Genomic DNA, 26,387 nt, shown 5'->3' on the forward strand with positions numbered 1-26,387 from the left:
CCCTAGTCAGTGTGGCTCAGCTGGTTGAGGGTTTGGTTCCCAATTGGGGCATGTGCCTAGGTTGTAGGTTCATCCCTGTTTCCTGTTTGCCAGAGGCAATGATGGATGTTTCTTTTCTCTCTCTCTCTCTCTCTCTCTCCCTCCTTCCCTCCCTCTTCCCCTCTTTCTAAAATCAATAAGCATGTCTTTGGGTGAGGATTAAGAAAACAGTTTTGGCAATATAACGTCTGGTGACTATCATTAACAATACTGTTTAGTGTATTTGAAAGTTGCTAAGAGAGTAGACCTAAGAAGTTCTCATTACAAGAAAATATAATCGTGAGATGAGGTGATGGATGTTAACTAAACTTAACATGGTAATCATCTTGAGATATATATATATATATATCAGAGAAGGAAAACTCTGATTCCAAAAAACCTCCGCTGCCTTGCGGCATACCTCTTCAGGGGAAAGGCTAAGGGAGTAAACCCCGACAGAAAATCCGGAGCCGGAGTCCCTAAGGCGGTTTGACGTTGTAGTCAACACCGGCAACTCCTGCGGCGCACCTGAAGCCAAGCTGTATTAACTCCGTCTTTCCCTTGGATCCTTCAGCTGCGAAGAGAGGGGGCGTCTGCTGCATGGGCAACAGCAGACCCTCCATATCACCCTGCCCAGGCTCTGTAGCTTCAGCTTCACTGGAGAGGACACTCCAGCGTCATCGCAAGATGTCGATTCAACACGGGAGGAGACAGATACCGTGTCACTCCCGAGTCGGACTGCACAGCCATTCTCGGCGGTGCAGATAGACTCTTAAGAAGCTACACCATCGTCTCTCGAGACGGACGGCTGCCGACGACGATATATATATGTGGGTTCAATGTCAAGTCAGGACACAAACAGGAGGCAATGATTGGTGCTTTGATGCTGACTTGACTTGACATTGAACCCACAACCTTTTGCAATACTGGAAAACTCTCCCAACTAACAGTCACCCGACCAGGGCTGGATAAAATATTTTGTATATATTTATTAGTTTGTTTTCTCTAAAATGTAGTCAAAGTTTAATACTTGTTTATTGTTTTTGAATGGGATGATCACCCATTGTTGAGAGAGAAGTATTTTTGTTGTCGAGTACTGTTGAGTTGCGTTGTCTGCCTTTGGATGTCATATTATTTGCTTGATGTACTCAGGTGCTCTGTGGTGGGGTGCATAGTAATGAAAAAAAAAATTTTTTTTTTGATGAATTCACTCCTTTATAATTTTAGGTTGACCTTTTTGTCTTATGACAATGTTTGCACTTGTCTATTTGTTCTCATAGAATTTTAGGTACTTTTGCTCAATTTGGTTTTCTTTGTATGGAATATTTTTTAATTTTTTAAAGGTTTTACTTATTCATTTTTGAGAGAGAGAGGAAGAGAGGGAAAAGAGAGGGAGAGAAACATCAATGTGCGAGAGACACATTGATTGCTTGCCACTCACACGCTGCCAGCTGGTGACCTGGCCCACAACTCAGGCATGTGCCCTGACTGGAAATCTTACTGGTGACCTTTTGCTTCACAGGCTAGCATTCAATCCACTGAGCCACACCAGTCAGGAATATATTTTACAACTCTTATTTTCAACCTAATGGTGTCTATAAACATTCAGTGATTCTGTTGGAGGTAGTATATATTGTGTCTTGTGGGTTTCCTTTTTTTTTTTTTAAATACAAGAAAAGTCCAGCCACACCTCAAATTATTTATATACTTATTATTTTTTTGTAAATGTAAAAATTTTATAGTTGACATACTTTATTATGTTAGTTCCACGTGTACAATCCAGTGACTAGACATTATATAACTTATTAAGTAAGTGATCATTCTGACAGAGAAGGAAAACTCTGACTCCAAAAAACCTCCGCTGCCTTGCGGCATACCTCTTCAGGGGAAAGGCTAAGGGAATAAACCCCGACAGAAAATCCGGAGCCGGAGTCCCTAAGGCGGTTTGACGTTGTAGTCAACACCGGCAACTCCTGCGGCGCACCTGAAGCCAAGCTGTATTGACTCCGTCTTTCCCTTGGATCCTTCAGCTGCGAAGAGAGGGGGGGTCTGCTGCATGGGCAACAGCAGACCCTCCATATCACCCTGCCCAGGCTCTGTAGCTTCAACACGGGAGGAGACAGATACCGTGTCACTCCCGAGTCGGACTGCACAGCCATTCTCGGCGGTGCAGATAGACTCTTAGGAAGCTACACCATCGTCTCTCGAGACGGACGGCTGCTGACGACGACGACGACGACGACGATCATTCTGATAAATCTTGCATTCATCTGACACCATATAAAGTTATTAGAATATTATTGACTATATTCCCTATTGTCCCTGGCTGGTTTGGCTCAGTGGATTGAGCGTCGGCCTGCGAGCTAAGTGTCGCTGGTTCGATCTTCCAGTCAGGGTACATCAGAGAAGGAAAACTCTGACTCCAAAAAACCTCCGCTGCCTTGCGGCATACCTCTTCAGGGGAAAGGCTAAGGGAGTAAACCCCGACAGAAAATCCGGAGCCGGAGTCCCTAAGGCGGTTTGACGTTGTAGTCAACACCGGCAACTCCTGCGGCGCACCTGAAGCCAAGCTGTATTGACTCCGTCTTTCCCTTGGACCCTTCAGCTGCGAAGAGAGGGGGGGTCTGCTGCATGGGCAACAGCAGACCCTCCATATCACCCTGCCCAGGCTCTGTAGCTTCAGCTTCACTGGAGAGGACACTCCAGCGTCATCACAAGATGTCGATTCAACACGGGAGGAGACAGATACTGTGTCACTCCCGAGTCGGACTGCACAGCCATTCTCGGCGGTGCAGATAGACTCTTAAGAAGCTACACCATCGTCTCTCGAGACGGACGGCTGCCAACGACGACGACGACGATATATATATGTCAAATCATTATGTAAACTTACATAATGCTTTATGGGAATTATATCTCAATAAGTGGGAGAAGATATATCCCACAGATCAAGCATGAAAAATTTTAATTTACTTTAGATCTTTACCAAATGGATTCGTTGGTATTCTGTTTAGCCTCCTCAGTGACATGATACTCTTTTTTCTAGCATTTCTTTTATCAGCTAAGGGAAGGGATTCACAGCACAGTACCTAAATACATGAAATACTTTTTAAGTCCAAAATAAAATAGAATAAAAAATAAAATGCAAAGAAAATCTCTCCCTTGACCTCACTGCCACTTATAGCTAATGCCCCACTACTAAGTTTCCTTTTTAGCTCTTTCCCTTGATATTTGCATGGTGGGCTCTTTCTTATCTTTCACACCTCAATTTAAATGCCATTTCCTGAGGGGTTCTGCCTTAACCATCTATCATAAAGTAGCCACCCTTGGTTTCGTATTACATCAACTTAAGTTTTCTGCAAGGGCTTTATGAGTATAATATATTTTTCTTGTTTTACTTGTTTAGTGTTTGCTTTCCATCACAGAATTTAAGCTCTTAGAAAGCAAGGAACCTTTCTGACTCCTTCACTGCTTCATTCTCAGTGGTCTAACAGTGCCTGGTTGGAGTAGAACAATACTTCCATTGTCCTTACAGGCTCTAACTGTTCTACCCCCACTTCTCTGACCTTGCCTCCTCCTACTTTCTCCTTGGCACTCCAGACACCGAACTCCTTGCTGTTCCTTTTAAAACGCCAGGCTCAAGGTCTTTGCACTTGCTTTGCCTTCCCCTTGGAAGCTCTTCCTCCAGGCTCGCTCCTTCATTTTCTTTAGGTCTTTGTTCAAAAGTTACCTTCTCTTTCAGGCCTTCCCTATTTGGGATTTTAAAATTGTAGCCCCTACTCTGCCTCTTTCCTTGCCTAATGTTTTTCCATAGTACTTACCAATATTTAATATACTATGTAATTTACTATTTACTTTATTACTTGGTTCCCTCAACCCTACGTGAAGTCTCTGCTGAGTGCTCAAAACCTAAAACCGTATCTAGCATAAAACAGCAAATATTTATAAAATAAATTGATTTGCATAATGAATGCATAAATAAAAGGTCAGATGTGAAATCTTTTGGAAGTGTAAGGTATCCTCATGGCTAATAAAATTAATTCTTGTAATAAATAATCTTAACGTGAGTACTCATGATTGTATTTGTCACAACCCAGTCACGGAGTTCTTCACACAATAGGTGCCCATAGAAAGCTTGTTCCAGGATGATAGCTGGGGGCGTGAGCTGGCGATCCACTCGAAGCAGCAGCCGCTAGCCCCGCCCCTGCCCTGCCCTGCCCCGCCCCTCCCGCAGCGGCCCCGCCCCCGCATGCTGAAAGCCTTATAGGCGAGTGACGTCAGGCCGTTTGTTGTCATTGGCGGCTCCCAAGATGGCGTCCATCATGGAGGGGCCGCTGAGCAAATGGACTAACGTGATGAAAGGCTGGCAGTACCGTTGGTTCGTGCTGGACTACAATGCAGGGCTACTCTCCTACTACACGGTGAGTCCTCCGGGAGCAAAGCTCCGAGTTTCTCGCGGGTCGCTAATACTGGGTGGAGGGGGGCCGGGCTTTTTGGTAGCGGGGTTGAGGTTGCTAGGATCGGGGTGCCGCCGTAGGAGAGGGTTCCCTCGGAGAGGAGGGTTCTACGTCCCGGATAGCCAATGAGGGTGAAGGAGATGCTGGAGCAGCCAATAAACAAGTACTAGCCCTCCGATTTATGGGTTGGGGGCGAGCCGCGTTCGGTTTTCTGTGGGTTATTAAGTGGTGGTCGCGTCCGGCCGAGTTGCCGTTAGGCGGTAGTTGTGGTTTGTGGGGTCTGGTGGCGCTGTCCGTGCCGCCTCCCTACGTTGTCATGAACTTGACGCGGTCCCCCTCAGGCCCTCTAGACGACCGCACCCCTTAGCTTCCCTCCAGGGATTGAAGAGTGCTGCTTGGCCAGGTCCATAGGTGACCGGCCCTCGAGCAGCACAAAAGGGTCCGAAATCCCTCTCTTCTGCCCAAGTTGTGTGTTTCATTCACGGGACGCACTCCTGTATTCAGCGGGAAGCTAGTGTAACCGACGCCTTCACTTTTGAGAACCGAGGATGTCCTACACAGCAGTTTCTCGTTAGCGAAGAGAATGGATGGTGTGGTGTTTCCTGCAAGTTATGTTCCGGGGAGGGCTGAGTTCACCACTTGACTGTCATTAAATACGAATCGGTGGCCTTGTGCAAGTCCATTACGGTGAATCTTATGTTCCGACTATCCCCTCCACCCCCATCGCATTAGAAGTGAAAGGTGGGTGGTAGGAAGAGAAATTACAAAGGTGTTCTCTGAATGGTGTCTAGTTAATAATAGCTAATGAGAGGGAGGAAACCAGTTAGGACAAAAAAAAAAAGTCCTGAACGCTTTAGAAAATAATGGAAGACAAGGGACCCCCCCCCCCCCCCAAAAAAAAAGATTCTGGAAGAAAGGTAAATGTTGATTAGATAAATGGGGACGCTTGTATTTATTCATTTAAGAAATATTAACCGAGCTCACTCCCACTATTTGTTAGTTGTTATTGCTTTAGGAGAGGTGTGTGTGGGTGAGTGTGCATGCTCTTGTGCACGTGAGCAAGAATCAGCAGAGTTCAAGACATTCACCATTCCTCCATTCCTCTTCTCGGAAGTTTGTATTATAGTCTAGTGGTCCCCTTTATTTTACTAACAATAAGTCTGCAGGTCAGTATTCATTATCTCCAATTCATTTCCTAATTTTACAGTTTTGGAATTTGAGCCTCTAGGCTTTTAAGTAATTGCTCAAGATCCAAGAGCTAGCAGTAAGTGGTGTAACCAGGATTCCAAATTCCTGGCTTTCTGACTTTTACCAGTAAACTCCACTTTCACTAAAGGAAGGAGAAAAGTGCAAGCTGTGAGTTACTAAAGGCAAGCCTGCAGGAATGGAAAGTATAACTTTAAACATTCTTCAGCTATCAACTTCTTTTCTCCATAACTTTTAAAGGAGAAAAAAAAGACCAAACTTGAATAAGATTTAAACACATTGTTCAAAATTATCTTTAGGTAGCCATGAAAGAGAGATAACTGAATATTATACTCTGAAAACTCTGGGATTATAAAATCCCATGGCGCAGATAAATGAGTAATATTGAGTTTTAATAGCTGTGATATTAAGTAAATTGTAATGAACCTTTACAGCCTATTCAAGGTAGAGTAATTCCAATGACTGGCACTATGGAATTGTTACTCTGCAAATCCTAAATCTGTATGGCCAAAGCAGAGAGGCCTCAAACTGGGAGCTTCTGGCCCAAAGAGAATAGTCCTTTTTCCTGTTTTTCTTCCTTTAGTGTGGTCTTTTTCTGCCTCCTTGCCCTCTTAGTTTCTGGATATCTTGACAAATTTCTTCTTGTCTGGCTAAATACAGATTTTTCATAGATCTCTCCCCCCGTTTCACCCCAGATACTTAGCTTCCCTTCTGAGATTGGATTCTGTAAAATATCATCCTTGCCAGCAAAAAGAGGTATCATATTTCTCACTAATGGCTATTTAGAAGTTTTTTTTTCTTTTCTAGTTATTTGGTGTTGAAGTATTTGCTTGCAGAGAAATATTGTAAAATAAAATAATCTTGTAAAATAAAATAATACCCAACCCCTGATTAGAGGAGGTCCAGTATAAACATGGGAGAAAAGATAGGTATTCACTTAAAAAGAAAATAGGAGACACATTGAATGTTGGCAGTGAGTTCTGTACACTTGGATATTGTTCAGTACATTAGGCTTCTGAAAGATTTGAAGGTACATCTTAATGATTTGCCTGTGGCTGATAACTTGGAGCTACATCTTCCAGAAAGAGTATCAGAATTAATTGCCCAACCTTTTAAGCAGAGCAGTAAATAGCAAGTCACTCTGTTCCCTGTTGCAAAAATCACTTGGGCTCTGGTCTGGCTCTGTGGTTGCAGGTCTGTTCTAGGGTGGCCATGAAAACCTTTAAGTAGACTAGATTGGTCTTGCTTTAGAGTTGACCTGTACTGAAAATCGCTATTAGGATAATCTCAGGCGTGGGTTAGGATCACTGAAATTGCTATGAATGGAATAGTTTCACCTACAGCTTACCTCAGCCTGGATCTTATTCTATTGGCTTGGGCCTAGATCCAAACCCAAACCCATTGTCTGGGAATGGATGATCTTTTTACTTTTTACTTTATATTTCTTTTGTTTTCTTAATATGTGCATTTTCAGTTTTTGAAAAAGAGCTTAATATACTATTATTCTGTCCAATAGAGGAACAGAGAAACTGATTGCCTCCTTTAAGGAAGTAGATATAGGCTGTCTTTTCAGCTCTAGCTCAGTCTCTTTACTATTGGAAATAATATGATGTGATTCATTCAGCAAATATTTATTTGGGGCGATTTTGTAATAGGCATTGTACTTTCTATGCTGGAGGTGCAAGCATGAAGGAGGGAGAGTCCCTTCTGTATAGGAACTCACAATCTAGCAGAGCAGATGCCTACACATAATTTCAAAACAATATGATAGGTACCCAAGAAGCTGCCGCCAAGTCCGGATCGACCACCGGTTGCCACCGACGCCAGCCTGCTGTGCACACTCGATTCCTTTTGGGTATAAGTCCAATATGGCAACTCTGAAGGATCAGCTGATTGCGAATCTTCTTAAGGAAGAACAAACCTCCCAGAATAAGATTACAGTTGTTGGGGTTGATGCTATTGGCATGGCCTGTGCCATCAGTATCTTAATGAAGGACTTGGCAGGTGAATTGCTCTTGTTAATGTCATGGAAGACAAATTAAAGGGAGAGATGATGGATCTCCAAAATGCAGCCTTTTCCTTAGAACACCAGAAATTGTCTCTGGCAAAGATTATAATGTGACTGCAAACTCCAAGCTGGTTATTGTCACAGCTGGGGCACGTCAACAAGAGGGAAAAAGCCGTCTTCATTTGGTCCAGCATAATGTGAACATCTTTAAATTTGTCATTCCTAATGCTGTAAAATACAGTCCCAACTGCAGATTGCTTATTGTTTCCAATCCAGTGCATGGCTTGACCTATGTGGCTTGGAAGATAAACAGCTTTCCCAAAAACCTTGGTATTGGAAGTGGCTGCAATCTGGATTCAGCCTAGTTCTGTTACCGAATGGGGGAAAGGCTGGGATTTCATCCACTAAGCTGTCATGGGTGGGTCCTTGGGAGCATGGAGACTCCAGTGTGCCTGTGTTGAGTGGAGTGAATGTTTCCGGTGTCTCCCTAAAGGCTGCACCCTGATTTAGGCACTGATGCAGATAAGGAACAGTGGAAAGAAGTTCACAAACAGGTGGTTGACAGTGCTTATGAGGTGATCAAACTGAAAGGCTGCACATGCTGGGCCACTGAACTATCTGTGGCAGATTTAGCAGAAAGTATAGTGAAGATTCTTAGGCGGGTACATCCAATTTCCACCATGATCAAGGGTCTGTGCAAAATAAAAGAAGACGTCTTCCTTGGTGTTCCTTGCATCTTGGGACAGAATGGAATCTCAGATGTTGTGATGGTGACTCTGACAGCTGAGGAAGAGGCCCGTTTGAAGAAGAGTGCAGATACACTTTGGGGGGTCCAGAAGGAGCTGCAGTTTTAAAGTCCTCTAATGTACCACCTCACTGTCTAGGGTACAACAGGAGTTTAGCTGGAGGTTGTACATATTGTCCTTTTTATCTGCTCTGTGACTAAAAACATCAATTTCCCAAAAATAGAAATAGTAATGGTTCATAAAACCCTGCATCAGTATCCTGATGCTGGATGGTACTTATATTGTGTAGTCCTTAACCGGTTAGTGGGAAATAGTTCCACCTCCTCAAGGCCACCACTGCCAATGTTGCACACACTACAGTTGTCCTTCAAACTAGATGAGTGTTGATTGTGTGTTATATAACTTGTTCCTTTATCCAGTGTGACTAATCAATCACATCCTGGGATCCAGCATATAAATCCAATATTGCATGTCTTGTGCAAAACTGTTCTTAAGGATCTTATTTGTGTACCGTATGAATCAGACTAGTGTTCATTGCCATATAATGTAAAAAGAAAAGTCTACATATAAATAATGCAGCTAACTATCCAAGTGTCATACCAACTAAAACACCTCATAAACCTTGAACAGTGGGAAAAAAATATCACAAATTCTATAATAGAAATAAGACTAGTCATTGCCTGGAAAAGGCCAGAGACATTTGAGCCCAGACTTAATGGATAGAGGTAGAAGAGGAGGGCATTCCAGGCATTGGGAAGTGTGCATAAATTGGGAAGCTTGAAAATATAAAGATTATTAAAAAGATATTGAGAATTTCTCAGTAGGTCTAGTGTAAAGGTGCATTTGGGAGATAAGAGGAGATTGAGTCCAGAAGATGTTTGGAGCCATAGGTCAGGCCTGGAGATAAAGATCTGTTAAATAATAGCATAGAATTTGTTAAGTTTTTATTAGATGAGATACCCAAGGAGGGCTGCAGATATAAATTTAGAAACACCATGTGAGTATCCAACCATTTATATGAAGCACGATCATAAAAGAAGGTGGGAAAAGAAGAAAAACTGAGGGAGGTATAGATATGCGAGGAGTTGGAAAGTGGAGGGGTCATGCCTTTTGTAAATTTAGTAAATATTTATTGAGTACCTACTATGTGCCAGGCACTGTGCTAGGAAGAGGGATTAAAATTGTTCATGCCCTCATGATACATGATTCTATGAGTGGATGCAACAAAAGTAGTGATAGGAGAAGCATCGTATGTTGGGGGTTATATAGATGGGTCACTTGACTCAGTCTTGAAGAGTCAGGAAAGGTTTTGTAAAAGAAGCAGGTTTGCTGTGGCCTTAATGATGAGTAGGGGTTAGCCATATGAGCAGAGAGAGAAGTTTAAACTGCTTGAGCTGGAGGTAATGTTTTTTGGAGGAGGCAAGAGCCAGGAGCTTGTCCATCGCGGAGCTTGGACTGTGGTAGGCAGCTGTGAAATGAGCTGGAGAGGTAAACAGGGGCCATATAATGAAAGGCTTTCTTGGTAAACCATGCTAAGGAGTTTGAACTTTACCTTCAGGATAGTCATTTAAGTGTTGTAAACACTTTTTTTAATAGAAAATTTCAGGCATACATAAAAGAAGTTAGTAAAATGAATTCCTGTTATCTAGCTTATATAATTATCAATGTATGGCCAATCTTTATTTTATTAATACTCCTGTTGATTCCTTCATTCTCTAATGGGTTATTTTAAAGCAGATCCCAGACTCCGTATCATTTCATTTGTGAATATTTCAGTATGTATTACTAAAAGTTAAAGTCTCTCTTTAAAAAATGTCATTACAATGTCATTATTAACAACTAAAAAAAGAATGATAATAATATATTGTCAAATATCCAGTCATGGTTCAATTTCCTTGATTGTTTCAAACATCTCTCCCTCATCAGTTGGTTTGAGTCAGGTTTCCAAACAAGGGCCACCCATAAATTTGGTCTCTTTTAATGTGTAGGTCCTCCTTCCCTCTATTTTTTCTTTGCCATTTATTTGTTGAAGAAACCAGATCATTTCTTTTGAATTTTGCTGCTAATAACTTTGTGGTATGTTTAAATAGGTTCTTTTGGTAAAGAATACTTTGTAGATGGAATTTATTACAATACATTAAGTGGCATATTATGTCTAATTGTTGTTTCTCTGATTTTAAATGGATTAATAGGTTAAGATAAATTTTATATTCTTTAAATATTCTTGTTACAGAGAAATAATCAGAAGATCATATTTATAGGACTTAGTGATTGATTGGCTATGGATGTGAGGGAAAGGGGAGGAAGAGTGATGAAATCCATGTTTTGGGCTTTACCTGGATGAATGCTGATGGGGAAGATAGGAAGAACAGGTTGAGAGAGAAAGGTGGTTGCTTTGGGTCATGTTGGAATTGATGTAAAGATGTCATTTGTCTGGAACTTAGGAAATTATCTGGGTTATAGATAATACTAGCTTTACATACACTGAAAGTTGAGCATGAGAATAATAGAGAACTTTGGATAGGACGCTAAGAAACATCATTGAATTAGTTATCTATTGCTTTGTAACAATTACTATCTCAAAACCTAGCAACTTAAAACAACAATCATTTATTATCTCATAGTTTCAGTGGCTCAGAACTTTGGAATGACTTCAGTGGCTCTGCCTCAGGGTCTCTCATAAAGTTGTAGTCAACAGACATTGGCCAGGGTTGGAGTCATCTGAAAGGCTTGACTGGAGCTGGAGGATCTGCTTTCAAGATGACTCACTCTCATGGCTGTTGGCAGAAAGCCTCAGTTCATTGCTGGCTGTTGGAAGGTGGCCTTGCTCCTTTACTGAGTCACCAGCTAACCTCGCCATGGGCAACTTGAGTGTCATCATGACAGGGCATAGGTTTCACCCAGAGGAAGAGGAGCAGTCCAAGTCAGAGCAAGGAGAAAGCCACAGTGCCTTTTATGACCTAGTCTGAGACCATCACTTATGCCTTATTCTGTTCATTAGAAATGAATTATTAAGTTTAGCTCAGGCTCATGGGGACGAGAATTTTAGGCATGGGAAAGGGAATTAGACTACTTTTTGAAAGGAGTGTTAAAAATTTGTGGACAGGTTTTTAGATCACCACAAACACGTTTAAGGGATTGTCAGAGAAAAAAGCCTGCACGGAAGAGTGAAAGGGAACAGCTAGAGATGTAAAAAAAAAAAATTCAAAACAATACAGAAGAACATGGCAATCAAGTGGGAATAATGAGTTGACTTGAACACTGTTGAGAGGATTGACTAGATAAAGTCTTAAAAATATCCATTGGATTGGTCAATCTGTACATCATTGGTGTCCTTAGTGAGGGCTATTTCTATGGAGTAGTGGGTGTGGAAGGCAGGTTGGAGTAGTTTGAAGAGCAAATAGGAGGTAAGAAATAGAGAAATTTAAGACATTTGTAGGTTATTCCAAAGAGATATGGAATTGAGGGAAAGGACTTCTAAAATAGGAGGATGCTTAAATATTGTAGGGATGGGAAGCAAGGTCTGAGTTAAAAATGAGGGTAGTCAGGATTTAAGGAATGCTGTCAAGGTTCACATCAGTGGCCTTGGGAACTGAAAATGTATAACTAGGGAAGTGTTAAAGGTTAATCATGCTGTATGATGAGCTAGTTGAGATTACAAAATATGGTTTGTTTAGTCATTACCCATAAATGTTTAACTCTCTTTCTTGATTTGTATTATTTTTGTAACATTTTAAAGAGAACGTTAGAAACAGTGAGTTAGTAAGATACCAGGACTACTCAAGGTACTCTTCGTGAAAAGAATCATTAGAGAAGTCACATGCTCTTTGCAATTGCATCCTGATGGGAAGACTCATAATGACTTTGCATTTTAAATCCACTAATAGTCAAAATACATTTAAGTGTTATTTGGCAGTCCCTAGAAGATGACCAAATATCTGCCATTTAATTTTTGCGTTTTGGGTTTTTGAAGAGCTCAGGTATATGTATTTCTCTTACAAAGGTGTAAAAGAGGTAGTCTCTGATTCTCCTAGGAAGTTAACAGCACCACTCCCATCAAACAATTAAAAGCAAATTTATACTTTTCTAAGTAAATTGTTCATGAATATGTCAAATGTTATTCTTATTATGTTGACATGCTATGTATTCGTCGTCGTCAGCAGCCGTCCGTCTCGAGAGACGATGGTGTAGCTTCTTAAGAGTATCTGCACCGCCGAGAATGGTTGTGCAGTCCGACTCGGGAGTGACACGGTATCTGTCTCCTCCCGTGTTGAATCGACATCTTGCGATGACGCTGGAGTGTCCTCTCCAGTGAAGCTGAAGCTACAGAGCCTCGAGAGACGATGGTGCAGCTTCTTAAGAGTCTATCTGCACCGCCGAGAATGGCTGTGCAGTCCGACTCGGGAGTGACACGGTATCTGTCTCCTCCCGTGTTGAATCGACATCTTGCGATGACGCTGGAGTGTCCTCTCCAGTGAAGCTGAAGCTACAGAGCCTGGGCAGGGTGATATGGAGGGTCTGCTGTTGCCCATGCAGCAGAACCCCCTCTCTTCGCAGCTGAAGGGTCCAAGGGAAAGACGGAGTCAATACAGCTTGGCTTCAGGTGCGCCGCAGGAGTTGCCGGTGTTGACTACAACGTCAAACCGCCTTAGGGACTCCGGCTCCGGATTTTCTGTCGGGGTTTACTCCCTTAGCCTTTCCCCTGAAGAGGTGTGCCGCAAGGCAGTGGAGGTTTTTTGGAATCAGAGTTTTCCTTCTCTGATGTGCCCTGACTGGAAGATCAAACCAGCGACACTTAGCTCGCAGGCCGACGCTCAATCCACTGAGCCAAACCAGCCAGGGATATGCTATGTATTAATAGTATAAATATAATAAAGTAGCTTTAGAATTATAAAAAGAACAAAAGAAAAATTTTATGTAATCTAAATGCCCTGAAAAGAAAACAAGAATCTTCTAGAATGGTAACTAGTATCAGTGGAAAGAAGTATGTGGAAATTTTATTTATTTTGTTTTCCTTCAATATTCAAATTTGAGTTTTCCCTGTTCTAATAGTTTTGAGCTTTTCTTATATAAATCTTTTGGGCATTTAATCATTTTGCCTCTGTTACGATTAAGTAGCCGTATCTCTAGTACATTCTTATCTGTACCGCAAGCTTGTGAACTCTTTGATGGCAGTACTGAGCCTTAAAATCTACAAGCTGTACACTGTGGCACCTTGTTCTCATAATGAGTGGAGGAATGTCCGAAGTCCTTCAAACAAGGCTTGGAGATGAGATGTAGAGGCTGTTTTGGAATTGTTGCTTACACAGCTTTGTAAATTTTGCAGAATAAATTAATGCAAATACGTAATTTCCATGATTTAAGTGAAACTTTTTTGGAGCTTATATTAGCAATAGTGTTTAATCATCCAGAGCCTGTAGAACATATCTCTTGTGTGGGATCTTTTGCTTAATGTGTTAATCAGTTAAGCAGTCAGTTCTTATTTCTCTTGCTAGCAGTTTTGTTGATGGTAATAATTTGTGAAAGGACAGAAAGTAGAGTTGTTCTTAAATATGCCACTACTATAAGTGGCAGTTGTAATAGGATTGTATTTTTCTTTCTTTCTTTCTTCCTTTCTTTCCTTCTTTCTTTCTTTCTTTCTTTCTTTCTTTCTTTCTTTCTTTCTTTCTTTTTGTGAGAGAGAGAGAGAGAGAAAGGGAAAGAGAAATATTCATTTGTTATTCTACTTTATTTGTGCGTTCTTTGGTTGTTTCTTGTATATGACCTGACTGGGGATCAAATCTGCAACCTTGGTATATTGGGATCATGCCCTAACCAATTGAGATACCCAGCCAGGGCTAGATTTTCAAATCATTACATAATCCCAATCAAAGGAAGACATGTGCAAGTGAATTTAGATAAGGATGGAATGCCTTTTACTGCTTATAGAGAAAAACTAGTCCAATAAATTATTTTCCTTTTTGTTTACTTTTATTGTAAAGGATTATCTTCTTAGACTAGTTTGAACTTCCTTAAAAAAGGAAATTGAATTTTTTTTTGCAAAAGTTAAGTTTACATGGTACATGGAATCATAAGGAAAGTGTTTTGAGGTATTCATAATTTATTTTTTCTCATTCATGTGACAATGTTAAGATTATTACAAAAGTTGACTTTATGTTTCCTGGATATTTGTTCACATGAAGCTTTCATGCTAAGATTGTCCACTTATTTCATTTCTTGTATTCTATTTTAGCCTTACTGTTATGGCACAGATGGGTAATTAGAATATTGGATGAATATTTGCTTTTTCACTCTGTTAGCTTTCTCTACAGTCTCTCAAACTTCCTCCTTCCTCTGTCACTCATAGAAGATGTCATGTTTCCCAGAGACAATAGAGTTCATTTGGTGGGAACACTCTCAACTCCTTGTACCTCCACCTATTATACCTGCTTTCCTGCCTCTCCCTGCCTACATCTTTCCCCATCATAGCAGAAGAGGTAATTTTTGCACGTTCTGGATTCCATCTGCTCACAGATTTTTAGAGTATCTCAGTCGTTAGATTTTCTCCCCTATCTTCTCTCTCCCCCCTCTCTCTTATGTATCTTCAACTTCTTACATTTTACATATAGACTTCTGCTGTTCATTTTGAGAATATTTACTTTGTAATAAAATAACTAAACATCTTAGTTGTAACAATTTCATTTGAAAAATTTTAGTAAATTTTTGTGTTGCCTGTTGCTTTTTGTTCTTTTTATTTGTAACAGTTTTATTGAGATATAATTCACCTACCATCCATTTGAAGTATACAATTCAATGATTTTTAGTATATTCACAGAACTGTGCAATCGTCACCATAGTCAGTTTCAGAAAATTTTTATCACCCCCAAAGAGATGCTGTTTCTATTAACAATCACCCTCAATATTTCACCCTCAGCCTTAGGCAACCACTAATGTACTTTTGGGCTTTATAGGTTTCTCTGTTTTTGACATGTCATATAAATAGAATCATATTATAAAAGTATTCTTTAAACAATTCTAATATGGCTTTTTTAGCATAATGTTTTCATATGTAGCACATATCAATACTTTTCATTGCTGAATAGTTCATTGTATGCATATTCTACATTTTATTCATCAGTTCTTGGACAATTGAGTTGTTTCCACTTTTTTGGCTTTTATGACTGATGCTACTGTGAACATGTGTGTACCTAAGTTTTGGTATGGACATGTTTTCATTTCTCTTGGATATATATCTAGGAGTAGAATTGCTGGGTCATGGGTAATTCTTTAACCTTTTGAGAAACTTGACAGACTGTTTTCCAAAGCAGCTGTACTGTTTTACATTCCCACTAAAGGTATAAGGACTCCAATTTCTCTACCTGCTTGCCATTATTTGTTATTATCTGTCATTTTGATTATAGCCTTCCTAGGTGTGAAGTAGTAAAATTTGATTTTGATTTGTATTTTCCTTGTGGCTGTTGATGTTAAGCATGTTTTCATGTGCTTATTGGCCATTTGCGTATCTTCTTTGGAGATATATCTATTCACATCCTTTACCCGTTTTAAAATTGTGTTGTCTTTTATTGTTGAGTTGGAGGAATTTTTAATATATTCTAGATACAAGTCCTTTATTAGATACATGATTTGCAAATATTTTATCCCTTTTTGTCGGTTGCCTTTTTCTTATGGTGTCCTTTGAAGCACAAAAGATTTAAATTAGATTAAGTCTGATTTATCTTTTTCTTTTATTGCTTTTGCTATTGGTGACATATCTGGTAAACCATTGCTTAATCTATGGTCACAAAGTTTTATATCTGTGTTTTCTTGTGAGAGTTTTATAGTTTTAGCTTTTACATTTAGGTCTTTGATCAGTTTTGAGATAATTTTGATATATGGTGTGAGGTAAGTGTCATTTTTATTTTTTTATATTTTATATTCTTTATTATTTGTATTATTTTGCATATGGATATTCAGTTATTTTAGCACACTGATGGCTATTGTGTTGGCTGCTGTCATTTAAAAAAAATTTGACACTTAAGGGAAAAGAGGTCAGTACCCCTGACTAGTCAGGCATCAGGCATTGCATGTTTTAAAAATTCTTGTGACACACTGGATGAAAATCACTGGTCTGTGTTCATAGAATGTACTGCAGTCAATGAGGAGGATAAAACAGATCTTTATATACACTTTATGTACAGACCTGCAAATATCCCCAAGAAACATTGCTTTATTTTTCCCAGCTTTATTAAGACACAACTGATATGTAACATTGTGTAAGTTTAAGGTATACAATGTAATGATTTGATATACGTGTGTGTGTGTGTGTGTGTGTGTGTGTGTGTGTGTGGTGAGAACTTTTAAGATCCATTCTCTTAGCAACTTTCCAAGTGTTCAATACAGTGTTGTTAACTATAATCACTATGGTACATTAAATCCCTAGAACTTAGTTATCTTATAGCTGGAAGTTTGCCTGTGGCTCAGTACTTTGCACATAGGGCATCTATGATTTAAAATGGGACAGTTTTTAAGAAACATAACCCCATGATATTGACTTCTTTTACTTCTTTCTCACATAGGGGAGTATAGAAAAATACCAGTTGTTGAGGTATTATATATTTTGAAATCTTTGATTATTTAGGGTTTCATTTTATTTTATTACACACAACTAATTTACTTTTAGGAATATTTACTGAATGTTAACATAGGGCTTATTGTGCACAACATAGCTTTTGCTTGGCTCAGCCTAGTAGCAGAGATATAAGGGGTAAGGAACATTTCATCAGTAAATATTTTTTGAGCCCCTAATGTGTTGCAGACACTGTTCTGAAGTATAAGTTAGATACAATTCCTGACTCTTAAGGAATGTGCAGTCTTAATGGGCGAGAGCGACAAGTTCACTAGCCATTATAGCACCGGGAGGTGCAGGCCACAACAGGAGGGCACACAGAAGACTGGGAGCCCAGGGATCAGGATCCACACCAGGCAGAGGTGAGGCACATACATGATCAGCTACAGGTAGCAAGGCAGGAAATCAGGGGCAAAGATAGTCCCAGCTGAGGAACATGGGATGAGAAAGCTCAGAGGCAAAAAATGTGACCCGTTTGGGGAGTTGCAAAGAGATAAAGCTAAAGCAATACTCTCAAAACGTGGTCCTCTGTCTGCCTGAGTCAGAATTGTCTGGGAGTGATTCTTAAACCACCAGGTGATTCTTAGCTTTGCAGGTGATTCTCAAATTCACTAAAGTGTGAGAAACGCTGGTCTAGGGTTAAGGGGCATGATGCAGGAATGAAAATTATAGTGTAATATATGCTATATTAAAGGTATCCATGAAATCCTATGTTTGGGTTTAGTTGTATAGACTGTAAAACATTTTCATTTTAAACCTATGAATTCCTACCTGTAAGTGATTTGGGGGAATGGGGGATGGGGACAAATAAGGGATATTACTATATGCATAAATTTTGTCTCTTAATTCCTAGATTATTCTAAAAAGTCAGTTAATCTTTTACTTATTGAATGTTTTTGTTTTTCTTTTAGTCCAAGGACAAAATGATGAGAGGCTCTCGCCGAGGATGTGTTAGACTCAGAGTGAGTATTTACTCATTTTTATGAAAGTCAATTTTGACAGAAAGAAAACAAATATTTTGGCAGAACCATGGAAGTCTAAATTTAGTTTAGCTTTTGTTAGGCAGATAGCTAGGTTCAGAGAGAGAGAAAAAAAAATTTCTTCAGGGTGACTGCCAGTCAGCGCCAGAACCAGGGCTAGAACTAATTCAGTTCTTTTGGCCCATGATTTAATGTATTCATGACCTAATATAACTACTGATTTAAAAAAAAAAATCTCATTTATAATCAGGGACAGGGGCTGAAAAATAAGTTGAAGTGTTGGTGGCAGAGCAAACAGTAGAAAAAAGCTCTGAAACATTCTTTAAAGTTTTTTTTTTCTTTCTGTTCAACATTAATAATGGTCGATGTAGCTGTGATGTCAAATATAAATATAACGTGAGCCACATATATACTTAAAAATTTTTTAGTAGCCACATTTAAAAAGTAGGAAGAAACAGGTGAAATTAATTTTAATAATATATTTTGTTTAGGCCAATATATCCAGAGTGTTATTTCAACATGTAATCAGTAAAAAAAAATTATTAATGTGCTATTTACATTCTTTCTCAATACTAAGTCTTCCAAATCCAGTGTGTCTTTACACTTATGGCACATCTCAGTTCAGACCAGCTGCACTTCAGCTAGTGGCTAGTGGCCATCTTATTGGACATTGCTGCTTTTAATTGTTTGTTCAGTTTCCACCATTGTCCAAGTAGCTAAAAACAAGAAAGAAGGAAGGGGGTTGGGATATAGTTTCTAGTACTCCATTGTATCTAAAGAAAGGCCAGCTCTATTATAACTAGGTAAATTAGCTTCTCGTAGCCTCCTCTTCTTCAGGCACCTGTTGCTTTCTTTCTGCCATCTTTTCTCTGCACCCTTTCTTTTGAAGATGTGACTATAATTGCCTTTATTAGCAGTAGTTAATAATCTTGAGAGAGAAACCAAATTCGAATGGACAAATTTTGGCACTGACATATAGGAGTCAGTGTGGTGGAGTTGCAGGATGGGAATGAGACAGCTTGTTTTGAGCAGATGATGCTGTATTTTTACTGTTTTTTTTTCTTTCCTTTTGTTTTCTTCATTTAATTGCTTCTCTAAGCACTTAATATTGACCTCAGTCACCACTCAGTCTGATATTAACTGCTTTCTTGGCTTGAGGTAGGCTTAATAGTAAGACTTAGGCAGAGCTATATTGATACAGCTCTTCAGTTGAATTAAACCTAGACTTGGGCTACTATCTCATTGTTACATTTAATGCAGTATTTTTTTATTTTAAATATAGCTTAATTATTAATCCCTGTGACTTCCACCCAAGTTAAGAAATACAATTTTGCCACCTACCCTGGAAACCTCTTTGTGTGCCCCATTCTAATTACAGCACCCTCCCTGTCTCCTAAAGTCACCAGTATTCTATTGCAGTAATCACATCTTGGATTTGAATTCCTAAAATCTATATTTGTATCTTGCCCACTTAAGAAAAACTTCATATCATTTGTTTGTAATTTATCTATTGAAAAATCCAGACCCTTTGACCTGTATGAGTTTTTCATAGTTTAGATTTTACTGATTATAATTTCTCATGTTCTTCTATCTCTGCTTTTTCTACAAATTGGCAGCGGGATCCAGATACTGGATTTGTCCCAGGTTTGATCCTTTTGGCAAGGCTATATAAATGGTGGTGTGTGCTTTTATCAGGAGTCACATAATGTCTGGTTTTTACTCTTTATTGATGTTAGCAGCTATTGGTGCTCAGCACCTAAATTAATTAACTTATTTGGGGGTTGCAAAATTATGATATTTTATAATTTTGTTTTAATTTTTATCAGAGATAATTATATAAGAAGACATTTCATTTATTATTTGGTTGCTCAGTAGTGTAGTTCAAACATAGGATACAAGCTTGATTATTTCTTTTTGCTTACACAATTTTCAAGATAATGAATTAATTAACACTCATTTATATATACAGTGTGGGGCAAAAGTAGGTTTACAGTTGTGAGTACATGAAACACAGAATTTATGCTTGTATTATTATTAATTATTGTATTATTTTCTATACAAACAACTGTAAACCTACTTTGCCCCATTCTGTATATATTCAAAAGAATTGAAAATAGAGATTCAAAAAGGTATTTGCACATCCTTGTTCAATAGCCTAGAGGTGAAAGCACTCAGTGGCCATTTGATGGATGAATAGATAAACAAAATGTAGGATATACAGTGCATATAATGGAATATTATTTACTCTTAAAAAGGAAGAAAATTCTGACCCAGGAGTAAAATAAGCCTGTCACTAAAAGACCCATACTGTATGATTCTACTTATATGAGGTACCTAGAGTAGTCAAATTCATGGGGACAGAAAGTATAATGGTGGTTTCTAGTGATTGAGGGCAGGGGATTTGGAGAGTTATTGTTTAATAGTTAGAGGTTTAGCTTGAGAAGATGAAAAATCTCTGGAGATGGTCATACACAATGTGAATGTTCATAATGCTGCTAAACTGAACACTTAAGCATGTTTAAATAGTAAATTTTATGTTATGTGTATTTTACCATGATTTAAAAACCCACACTCATTTATTATCTTACAGTTCTGTAGATTAGCCATCTAAAAAGGTTTTCTACTTAAGGTCTCAAAGCTGAAATCAGTTTATCAACCAGCCTGGGCTCTCATCCGGAGGCTCTGAGGAAGACTGCAAGGGAGAATCTGCTTCCAATGCCATTTGGATTGTTAGCAAAATTCAGTTCCTTGTTGAGGTCCTTGTTTTCTTGCTGGCTGTCAGCTGAGATCTGTTCTCAGTTCCTAGAGGCTACACATACTCCTTGTCATGCAGCCCCTCTATCTTCAAGTCAGCATGCCACATTGAATCCTTATAGTGTTTTGAATCTCTCTGACTTCCCATTCTGCTACCAGCTGCAGAAAATACCCTTTACTTAAAAGGCCTCATGTGATGTGGAGAAAAGGGAACCCTTATGCACTGCTGGTGGAAATGCAGATTGTTGTATCCACTGTGGAAAACAGTATGGAGGTTCCTCAAAAAATTAATAATGGAACTGCCTTATGACCCAGTAACTGCACTTCTGGATATTCAGAGAAACCTTAAACACTAATATGAAAGAATATGTGCACCCCTATGTTCATTGCAGCATTATGTACGATAGCCAAGATATGGAAGCAATCCAAGTGTCCATTAGTAGATGAGTGAATAAAAAAACATAAAATGGAATATTACTCGGCCATTTGTGACAGTATGGATGGACAGTCAGAAAAGGACAAATGCCATATGATTTCATTTATATGGGGAATCTAAAGAACAAAATAAGCAAAATTGGGACAGACTCATAGATACAGAGAACAGACTGATGGTTGCCAGAGGGGAGGGGATTTGGGGGACTGGGTGAAAAAGGTGAAAGGATTAAGAAGTATAAATTAGTAGTTACAAAATAGAAGGATGTAAAGTACAGTATAGGGAATATAATCAGTAATATTGTAATAACTATCTGTTGTGCCAGTTGGGTACTGGAGATATCAGGGGAACACTTTGTCAAGTATATGATTGTTTAACCACTATGCTGTACACCTGAAGCTAATATAAATAATATTGAATGTAAACTGTAATTAAAAATAAAATTAAAATTCCTGATAAAAATAAGTAAAAGGCCTCATGTGATTAGATTAGGTTTTACTCACCCAGATAATCTCCCTTTTGCCATATAATCAATCCATTGATAACTTCAGTGAGATCTCATCATTCACAGTTTCCACCCACACACAAAGGGGAGGAGCTTATACAGGGGCAAGGGTCATGGAGGGAAGGGATAGAATTCTTCCTACCACACAGAATGACAGAGAAGAACCAGGCATACTTGTGTGTGAGTCTTTTAGTTTTTGCTTTGTTGACTGGAAGAGGGAAGTTATCTGTAAACTTCCTGAGCTTGAGTTTTTTAAAGCAAGTAATATAATACCCTTGTGGAGTTTTATTAAGGATTAGACACCTGGTACATAGATGGAAGCTATTAATCATCTTTGTGTATATGTGTGTGTGTGTGTGTGTGTGTTAAGAGGCTTTGAGGTACAGTTGACCCTTGAACAATGCAGCGGTCAGGGGTGCTGACCCCTGCATTCCATGCAGCTGAAAATCTGTATATAATTTTTGACTTCCTCAAAACATAACTACTGTTGACCAGAAGAAACCTTACCAATACCATAAACAGTCCATTAACACATATTTTACATATGCATTATATATTACATTCTTACAGTAAAATAAGCTAGAGAAAAAAATTTATCAAGAAAATATACATTTATAATATTTATTGGAAAAAATGTGTAAGTGGACCTATGAAGTTCACCTACCCTGTCAGATAAATGGTGTTATTTCATTTTCCATGTGAGGAGGCTGAGACTCAAGCTACTTTTAGTAACTTTCCAAGGTTACACAGATAGTAAATGATGAATCTGGAATTGAACTTGGGTCTGTTTTATTCGAAACCCTGTTTAGTCCTTAAAGTCACCACTTGACTAGAAGAGTTAATGTAGACTCCCAGCTTGCTGCAAGGTAGTGTAGAACCAGTGGAGGAAAGCAGAAGAGTGAAAAACAAACCATTTCCTTCCCACTTACTCTCTTTGACTGTATTGGTGGCAAAGTGTGTGCCACTAGGTGGTGCCCTTGCCTTGATGGAAAAATAAAATGTTGGTTAAGTTCTGCTATCTCAGTTTTCCTCCTCCCCAACACACTAGCTAAAAGTAAAATATTCACATTTCTAGATAAAATTTGAAAAATGAGATGTAGTACCATGAAAGAAATAATGTAGAGTAGAGATAAGAACAGGTCATATATGAAATGGAATTCAAATCTGGATTTTGCCATTTTATTAGCTTTGTGACTTCAGGCTACTCATCTATTTAGCTCTGCATTTTCTTCTTTCTGGAATAGGTGTAATATCGTTTACTTGTGGAATTATGAATAGCAAATTAACTGATATATTAAAAAGTATCCAAATACAGTGTCTTGGACTTAGGTTCTTAATTTATATTAGTTACTTTTATAATTAATAATTACTATTGATAAGATGAATCTCAGATTCTGAAGAATTCAACAGGGCCTTAGGAATCACCCAAGCAAGGTGAATTATATTCAACATAGTTTTAGTGCTTTTTTCTGGGTCCAGTGAAACTGAGTACTCCATTTTCCAATTGTGTTGGTCAACAGAGTTGACTGATTGCATGAGAGATGTGTCATCTGTTCTTTTCGTCTATCACAAGAGAGGTTAGCAGTGTATCATAATGGGTTATTAATAGTTTTAACACTGACTTCTTATGCTGCTGCCTTATTTAATTGATTCTATGTTATGCTTTCATATGTCAACATCTCTGGCATTGGGGTGTATCTTACAATCACTGATTTCTTAGAATGGATGCAATAAGCCATTTATTTTAGGTTAATGTATCATTTTATGACTGTCCTTCCTCCTCATCCCCTTAGATTTGCTTTTGTCAGTTGTCTTATTTCATTATGAAAAATTACTCTAATGATTTTTACCCTTTTTGTTAATTCAGTAGCTTTTTTGCAAGTGTCATCTCTTTTGTATGAATTTGACACTAAAAATGTCCTCCCTTGGGCAAGATATAAACATTTATTCAGTGCTGTGATTGGTACTTATGTGTCATTAAGGTTATATTTTTGAATGTTTATAATATTTCATAATTACAAATTAAAATTTAAGTAAAGGATTTCAGGAAAATGTTAACCAAAAGAAAGCTAGGAAATAGTATTACTATAAGACATAATAGACTTTAAGGGAAAAAATTAAAATTGTTATGGAAAAAGAGAATACCAAAACCCCAGTATTGCATAGATAACATTCTTCAACAACAGTGGAATAATTTAGAAATCCCTTGACAAAACAGGAGCCACTCACCACTTCACATGAATACTTCTAAATAATTTATAGGTGAAAGTAGAAATCATAATGGAAATTATGAAATATTCAAACCTGAATGATAATGACGGGACCTCATATTAAAACTGTATCTAAGACAGGCTATGATTTTATAATTTTAAAGGAATGTATTATAAAAAAGAAATTAGTTCAAGAAGTTAGAAAAAGAAAAGTATTGATATAATACAAAGAAGAAAATAACAAAGGGAATTTTTAGGACAGAGTCGCTTATTGTAGATATCAAAATCCTGAACAAAATATAGCAATCCGTACCCAGTAATATATAAATAAAATGTATTATAACTAAATAGAGTTTATTTTGGGAATACGAGGACATTAACTTTAATTAATTTACCATATTAACATTAAAAGAGGAAAATTACATGGTCATCTGAATAAATACAGAAGAAGCAGTGAATAAAATGAAATATGCATTCAAGATTAAGCAAACGAGGAATAAAAGAGAATATTCATCACCTGATAAGGGATATATACTAAAATGCTACAGTGTGCTTAATAGTGAAATCATAGATGTGTTCTCTTTGAAATCAGCAGCGAGTCAGGGGTACCTACTTTTGCTGCTGCTTTAAATATTGTGTTCCTGGAGGTACTAGTGAATGCTATAAAGCAAGAAAAGATACAAATATATAAGACTTGGAGGGAATAACAGAATTAGTACTTGCAGATGATGTTTCTGTAATTTTGCTAGAGATCCTGGTAAACATGTAACAAAGAAACAAAAGAACTCAAAGAGAAAGGATTAGAAAGGAAGAATAAATATTATTGATATTTGCAGATATAATTGTCTACATAAAACAACCCACAATCCACAAGAGTCTACAGAAAAAAGTTTTTAGATAACTCAATATGTAGAAGACATAGAGAATTTCTCTATATGACCCACAATTAGAATAAGTTATTTAAAAGAGAAAGTCTATTTATGATACTGACAGGAACTCTAAATTACCTAGGAGTCTATTTTATAAGATAAATTTATTCCTTTGGTGGAGAAAACTAAAACATCATTGAGAGATGGAAGGAAGGAAGGAGAAAGGAAGGAAGGGAAGTAGCGTAGAAGGGGAAGGAAAGGAAAGAAAAGGAAAGGAAGGAAAGGCAAGAAAGAAAGAGGGAAGGGAAGGAGCTATCACTCAATAAATGAAGTTGAATCAATTGGCTGCCCATATGGAAAAAATAAAATTATTTCCTGTCTCATAATGTACACAAAAATAAATCCCAGAGGTCTTAAAGGTATAAAATGAAAATTTATACTTATAAGAATGTGTAGAGAACAGGACTTCTGGTCAAGATGGAGACGTGGGTGGAAATGCTTCACCTCCTTCCACAACCATAGAAAGAAGTACAACCAGACCTCAAAAACAAATAACAATCAGAACCATCAGAAAATTGAGCTATATGGAAGTCCAACAACCAAGGATTTAAAGAAGCCACATTCATTCAGATGGGTAGGAAGGGTGGAATCACAGAGATGGGGCCAAGAGGCAATGTGGCACGGAGAAATGTGGGGGTGGAAGGGACAGTTCCACATTCACATGTGGTAGATAAAAATTGGGAGGGATACACTGTCATCAAGAGATCCCAACCCCAGGCCAGACCACACAGCGCAGAATTCCAGCACTGGGAAGATAAACTCTCAGTACCTCTGGCTTTAAAAACCAGTGGGTGTTGAAGAAACAGCCGGATTTTCACTGCTTAAAGGGCCCACATGGTCTTAGAACGTACAGAGACCCCAAGGCAGCAGCTTGGAAGCATGCCAGTCGCATGTGGAAAGTGAGTGAAGCAACTGGAAACAGGGTAAGTGCTGGGCAAATCACCAGGAGCCTGGCAGCAGCATTGTCCCGTCTTCAAGCCCCCCACCACACCAAGAGCCACAAAGTGGTGAAGTGGGTGACCCTGGCAATTACCTAAGGCTGTGCCCCACACCATTTACATGTACCTTTGCTACATAGGCCATGCTATGAAGACAGGGAGTAAAAGCACCTCTGCCTAATAATACACAGGAACAAACACATGGAGGCTGCCAAATTGAGGAGGCAAAGAAATATTGCCCTAATGAAAGAACAGAATAAACCCCCCACCCAAAAAAGAAATAAACAAAATGGAGATAGCCAGCCTATCAGACGCAGTGTTCAAAACACTGGTGATAAGGGTGCTCAGAGAACTCATAGAGTATGGCAGAAAAATAAAGCAAGAAATGAAGGTTACACAAAGTGAAATAAAAATATACAGGGAATAAACAGTGAAAGGAAGGAAGCTGGGATTCAAATCAACAGTTTGGAACAAAAGGAAGAAATAAACATTCAACCAGAACAGATAGAAGAAACAAGAACACAAAAACAAAAACAAAAAAAAAAAATGAGAAGAGGCTTAGGAACCTCCAGGACAACTTTAAACATACCAACATCCA

The 26,387-nt window shown here is 38.6% G+C and overlaps 1 protein-coding gene and 1 pseudogene across 5 annotated transcripts in view; both read left to right on the forward strand.

The window, feature by feature from the left end:
* Nucleotides 1–4,290: 4,290 nt before the first annotated feature.
* Nucleotides 4,291–26,387, forward strand: part of OSBPL9 (oxysterol binding protein like 9) — a 130,963-nt gene continuing 108,866 nt past the window's right edge. For 2 of the 5 annotated variants that reach the window (XM_090269444.1, XM_090269447.1), the window contains exons 1-2: nucleotides 4,291–4,439; nucleotides 17,952–18,002. In XM_090269444.1, the coding sequence (XP_090125570.1) occupies nucleotides 4,329–4,439; nucleotides 17,952–18,002 (162 nt within the window). In that variant the 5' untranslated portion in view covers nucleotides 4,291–4,328. The remainder of the gene's footprint in view (nucleotides 4,440–17,951; nucleotides 18,003–26,387) is intronic. The other 3 variants (XM_090269446.1, XM_090269448.1, XM_090269449.1) reach the window with 2 other exon arrangements.
* Nucleotides 7,550–8,543, forward strand: LOC150014890 (L-lactate dehydrogenase A chain-like; annotated as a pseudogene).

Source organism: Furipterus horrens, unplaced genomic scaffold, assembly GCF_987537825.1.
Source record: "Furipterus horrens unplaced genomic scaffold, mFurHor1.1.pri manual_scaffold_3, whole genome shotgun sequence".
NCBI classification, from domain to species: Eukaryota; Metazoa; Chordata; class Mammalia; order Chiroptera; family Furipteridae; genus Furipterus; species Furipterus horrens.